The 6,000-nt window shown below is 47.5% G+C and overlaps 1 protein-coding gene across 3 annotated transcripts in view; it reads right to left on the reverse strand.

The window, feature by feature from the left end:
* The window catches only part of NTM (neurotrimin), a 1,007,340-nt gene extending 1,001,744 nt beyond the window's left edge, over positions 1 to 5,596 (reverse strand). The window contains exon 1 of one of the 3 annotated variants that reach the window (XM_088800814.1): positions 5,248 to 5,596. In XM_088800814.1, the coding sequence (XP_088656940.1) occupies positions 5,248 to 5,329 (82 nt within the window). In that variant the 5' untranslated portion in view covers positions 5,330 to 5,596. The remainder of the gene's footprint in view (positions 1 to 5,247) is intronic. The other 2 variants (XM_074321816.2, XM_074321817.2) reach the window with 2 other exon arrangements.
* Positions 5,597 to 6,000: the final 404 nt, after the last annotated feature.

A 6,000-nucleotide genomic window follows, 5' to 3' on the forward strand; every position in this document is an offset into this window, starting at 1 on the left:
GAAGAAGAAAAAATGAAAGGAAGGAAAAACGGGGGTAAGAGAAAAGGGAGAGCAGAAAAGGGGAGAGAGGGCAGAAAGGGAGGGAGGAAAGGGGAGAGAAAAAGAGGGAGAAATGGGGGGAGAGAGAATGAGAGGTAAGGTGAATCAACACATCTCTCTCTTAAGTGTGGGTGCTTTTAAGTTTAAGCAGTGATACAAGAGCAGGCTTAATCCAGAAGGTTGCATAAATAAATCCATAAATACGTAAATTAAAATATAAAGGTCTCGGAGGTTACTGAACAAAATCATGTCAAAGCAAAGCAGAGTCCTCTTTTTCCCACCTTTCCCAATCCAAATTAGAGGTGTTTTTTTTCTATCCCTGGAAAACTAGCTCCAGCTGTTCTCCCCTCACCCCCTGTTCCTCCTCTCTGACAGACACACTGCCAGCATTGCACCTCCATGCAGAAGTTTCCTTTTACAAATAGATGGGGGGCATGCTCCCTGTATGTTTCTTCTAAAGCCCCCCTGGCCTTCCCCAATGCACTCCCAATGGAAAGGAAAGACTGAGGAGACACTGGGGAGGACGGCTACATTGGCAAAACCCAGCCCCATCCAACCTGTATGCCACCCATTATTTTCCATGTTTTCATTTTTTATGTTTGTTTTATTGAATTTCAAATGACTATAGACATAAAGTAAACATGTAACAAGCCAACAGAGCAGAAACGAAGTTAACTGCATAAATACAACCGGTCTCAGCATGGAGTTCCACTTAGCACCACATGTCTGGAATGTTACAAGCATTAATGAGTCCTAACAACACCCAGGGGACTTGCTCCCCAGCCTGGCAGGCAGGTGGGGACACAGACTCACAGAAGGACAGATTTCCCCCTACAGAAAACATAGAAAACATGGAAAACTTTGAGCTCAGATGTACATGTTTCCCACCGAGCAATGCTCAGGCCACCAGAACTGGCTTGAAATCTAGAAGGCATGCTCAGTCAAGTGTTTGAAAAGTCTGTAGGACCTCTGCTGAGGTTCGATATAAACCAAAAGTTGTTTTTTTGTCTGTTTGCTTGTTTTTCATCTTTAGCATTCTAGTTGGTGGGCAGAAGCAGGCAGTGAGCTCTAAACCAAAAAACCTGGGACAGAGCCAAATCCCAGATATGCTAGCCCCATGTTTCCAAAACGGGTAGACAGCCAAGAGCATTTCAAATCTTTTCAGCACTTGTTTCCTTGCACATGCCATAACCATGTGTGCCATATTTATTCAGAAATGTTGCCGCTTCTTAGGATATCAAGAGAGCTCACTTCATCCCAAAGGGTAAACTGTGGCTGAAGCCAACACTGTTTTTCTTTTTGGTTGTTGCCCAACCATGACAAGCAGCTGGTACTAGCCCAGGTCATTGCATCTCAGGGCTGCGAGGCTGCGTGCATACAGAGGACAGAGCCCAGGGAACTGCTGGAAGACAGTCCCAAGTGAAGCACTGCAAGCAGGGAGCCAGGAGAGACCCGTCAAGGACACAGTTCAGCATCCCTTAATACGAGAAACGGCAGAAGTCAGGGGCCAGGTGTAGAAGCTGATAAAAAGGGGTTCTTGGGCTTACATTTGGCTTTTAAAGTGCCACAAAGGAAGAACCGGCATCAGGACGAGGCTTTCTGCCTGGTAACTAAAGCTGCAAGCCCAAGAATGGCCTTCATGGAGCAAGGCCTGCTGGTCACTGTGGGCACTCTGCAGGCAGCCTTGACCAAGTACTCAGAGGACCATCTCTGAGCAGGAAGGATGGAAGCGAGCGGCCTTTGCTGTGCTATGCACGACTCGCCTATACCTTGCAGCGAGGCGGCAGCTCCAAGCACAGTAGCCAGCGTCCACTTCATGATGCTCCTCCATCCCTCTCCCATGCCTTTTTAAATTGTATTTATTTATTTTTGGCCATGCTTCCAAGTGCCCACAATGCTTACATAAGGCCCAGGGTCCCATAATCCCCGAGTGATTTTTCACTTTGCCAGTAAACATTGTGATGGTCTCAACTGCCTCCCTCACATCTCAGCAGCATGGCCCAACTTGAGCTGCTGCTGGCACCTAAATGTTTACCGTGAGTGGCAGGAACTTGGCTGAGATGCTCAGCTGAACGCTCTCCACACCACTGGCACTGAGGGAAGGAGAGTGTGGACTTAGCCCAGTCTCCTTTCCCTTCTGTTCTGCCCTGTTCATGTCTCAAGTGGACAGATAAGTGGATGTGGAATGTGAGGAGATGAGAGAAAATTAGAAAGGTAAGACAGAAGTCTAGCCAAGCTCATCAGAAGGTATTAAAAGGAGTATTAATCCTTCGAAGGAGAAATGGTTGGGTTTCTAGAAAGAAAAGCTGCAGTGCAACCAGCCATTCCTTTCAGAGCCTCTCAGTGGCAGAAGGTGGGCGGTGTGCTAAAAAGGACAGAGACTAATCCAGCTTCCTGGCTCCTGTTTCCAGAAAGAGGAGCTGCTAGTTAATCAATCCTGGTGTGTCTTAGGGCCAGAGTCCCAGGGCGCTAATAACCCCCTCCCTCCCTCCTTCCCATCACTAATCAGGTCTGATTCCCTCAGAAATCCTCACCCACACACACCTAAGCTGGATCATGGTTGCTGGTTGGGATGGGGGGAGGAGCAGGCCAGAGAAGGTCCATAACCTGCCACCAGCACCTGACACACATTTTCCAAAAGGCAAGAAACCCAGGAAGTAGCTGCTCTAGGAAGAACCAGCTTAAAACAAAAACAGAAAAGAAAAAATTGCCTTGAAATGTGTACTGCATTCTAACTAGTCCCACCGGGTCAATGCAATAGGGCTGGATTATTACAGCCAAGACCTGGGCTGCCTTGGTAATTCTGTAAGTTTGATAAGAGATAGCTGGCACACTCCGGCTTCCATCCCCTGAACGACAAAACAGCCATCACCTTTGCTGGTTCAACTGGCGTGTGGTGTGGGGGTCTTTGGGGGGGGGCATTCTGCTTTAATTTGGGGAGACTTGTTCTATTATGACAGACTGAAGCCTATTCAGAGCTGGCTCTGAGTTGGGCAGCACAAATAAGGTCATTTTTCTCCTTAGGAAATTCAGGATTTGGGAGAATGTGAGGAGGTCTGAGGTACCCCTGTACCATCCCCACCCCCAGAGAGGAACAAGATCACAAAATCAGATTTCACCCTGGAGAATTTTGTAACACTGCTTTCTACTCATCTATTCACAGAGGATTCAAAGTATGAGCAAATATTATGCTTCCCTGCACTTATTTCTGATGAAAAAATAATCACGTATGCTAATTTATATGTAAATTCAGTTTGGCCCTGGGGCTCCTGGCATGCTGCCAATGGGGTTGTTGATGGTGGAAGTTTGGCCATTGTTTCCAGTTTGATGTTATAGATAGAAGAGACACAGACCTCAGGACAGATGGAAATTATTGACGACTTGGGACCTTCGCCTTCCCTTCCTCTGACCCCTCACTCTACCCCTTGCTTAGTTAGTTTTCATTTCTGTGGTTCACATGATATCAGCCATTTCCTGGAGGGAGCCTGGCCCTGAACTCAGTGTCCCCACTGCCAGTATTGGGAATCTGATTTCACTGGGTGACCCCCTTGTGCACCTAGAATAAGCAGGGCTGCGCGCACAGAGGCACACAAACGCCTGCACGCACACACACGCTGCTGCTCCACGTTATGTAACAGGAGTCATTCAAGGAGGCCTCCAAGTTGGCTCCTTCACTCTCTTCCCATCAAGGCCCCCATGGGAGAAGAGAGAGCCTAAAGCTGGGAGCAGCAGGCAACGTCAAAGACATCCCTGCAAAGTCCGCCACTGGGACTTCCTTGTCATCTGACTCAGAGCCTACGTTCCCCACTTGGCTTCCTCCTTGAGCCCCCGCCAAGGGTACACACACACTTGATTCCTCCCAGCCTGGCCCCTCTGCCTGCCTTGTGTGGGTGCCCATGGTAGCCACTTCAACCTGTGTTGGGGGGGGACAGTGGCAGTCCCCAAAGCCTATCCTCAGAGAAGGGTCAGCAGGCCTAGAGGTGGGGACAGGCGAGACCATGAAAACTCCATATTGCAGTAAAAGAAGAGAACGAGGTGGGTGGGACTCCCCACTGTTTTTCATCCCCAGAGACTGAACTTTCCACTGGGAATATAACTGCCCAGAACTGAGCTTCCGCCTGGGATCCTCTCAGAGAGGCTGCTGGACCACCCACGGAAAGTTTCTCTGCCTGTCTCATTCCCTATGAGTTCAGGTATCTTTAATACGAAAGAGGCAAGTCAGACCCCCGCCCCACAAAGAACAGGGTGGGAATACGCAGGTTAGCAGATAATACTGCTGCTGGAACTGAAGAGCTGGGACAGAGTGTGGGACCACATGGTGCGGCAAATGGACTCAGGGTGGAAGCAGATTCCAAATGCACCCAACATAGCTCGTCAACATCAAAGTGCGCACTTGGCCAGGGAGGAAGCCCGGCCCTCAATTGCAGACCCTGTGACTAGGCTTCCAGATTGATAATAAACAGAAAATTAGCATTCGACTCTTATTGCCTCTCCCCCTTCAATTTAGAAAAGCTTCCTGGAATTTCAGAACCCCATGCGTGCGTGTTCCCACTGCCTTTTATCTGTTTGTTATCCATCCCCCCACCCCCCACCCCACCCCCCGCCGCCTCTGCCACAAACACACCCCCAAACACATTAAAAACTAATACACTTGTCCACCGCGGCTGCAAATGATTCGTCCATTTAAGCTGGATCTCAGAACAGAACCTTACAGAATGCAGTTACCTGATTATTTCTAGCCTGCATTTTCCTTTGCTCCTTTTTGAAGCTTTGCAAGTTTACTGGACGATATTTAAAGTTTCCTCTTGCAATTTCTTCCCAGTAACATAAGCAACACATTAGCAACCCTGCTGCCCTTGCAATCTGTAATTTCCCCCTGCTGTGTCGTGTGTGTGTGTGTGTGTGTGTGTGTGTGTGTGCAAGAATGTACATACAGCCAAGGAGACCAGCACACAGTCATGTACCTAACAAGAGAACCAGACACCTTTTACTTATGCATATACATTCCCCCATTCCAGTCGCAGCCAGAATCAAATCAATATTCTCACAGCCTGGTAGGGAGAATGAAGTCCCAGCCATGCTGTTTTAAACGCTCTCTCCTCCACCTGCAAACCGCGCAGCAGAGCCGACTCGGGAGTCTGCGAATCACATAAAGCACACTGTACAATTCCTGAGTCTACTGTAGGCAAATCAATAGCAAGCTCTTACCTTGAAAGAGAAACAGAGCAGCCAGCCCCGTGAAGATTGCCCAAGAGATAGAATTGTGCATTTTTGCCTGGATGGTTTTCATGATTTTTTTCTTCTTTTTCTTCTTTTTTGTCAGGTTCCGTTTTTTTTCTTTCTTTCTTTCCTGACAGATTGCGTTGCTCTCAAGCTCGTGGAAGGAGATTAAAATCCACTGTTTTGCTGAAGGACACGACAAGAAAGCCGAGGGTGTGAGAGAGTGTGACTTCTCAGTAATTATCTCTACTCATACTCTGGCACTGAGACACATCGTACAATCTGGCCCTGGACAGCCCTCCTACAAGCTGCAATCATTGGTTCTAATCCAAGGATTGACAGAGCTACAACACACGCGGGCGGGCACACACACACACACACACACACACACACACACACACACACAGGAATCATTTACTGGGCAAATCAGGCTAGCTGATTAAAGAGACAGGAGCCTGGAGAGATAGAATGATAAATGCCACTTTGCCCCTTCTATATTACTTTCATTTTTTCAAATGACAGTCTCAGAGCCCCAAGAATAAAAAAATAAAAAATAAAAAATAAAAAAAACTCCCTTCCTTCTGGCATTCCTTGGCCTCCTGAACTCAGATTCCCTTTGCCCTGGAAAAATCCTACAGCCAGCAACAACTAACGGGAATTTTTTTTTTTCTTTCTTATTATTTTTTTTTATTTTAAGACTATTTTTATAGGGCAGTTTAAGGTTCGGGAAATTTTAAAAGA

Source organism: Rhinolophus sinicus, chromosome 9 (assembly GCF_057876585.1).
Source record: "Rhinolophus sinicus isolate RSI-liver-muscle chromosome 9, RSI-T2T, whole genome shotgun sequence".
NCBI lineage: Eukaryota > Metazoa > Chordata > Mammalia > Chiroptera > Rhinolophidae > Rhinolophus > Rhinolophus sinicus.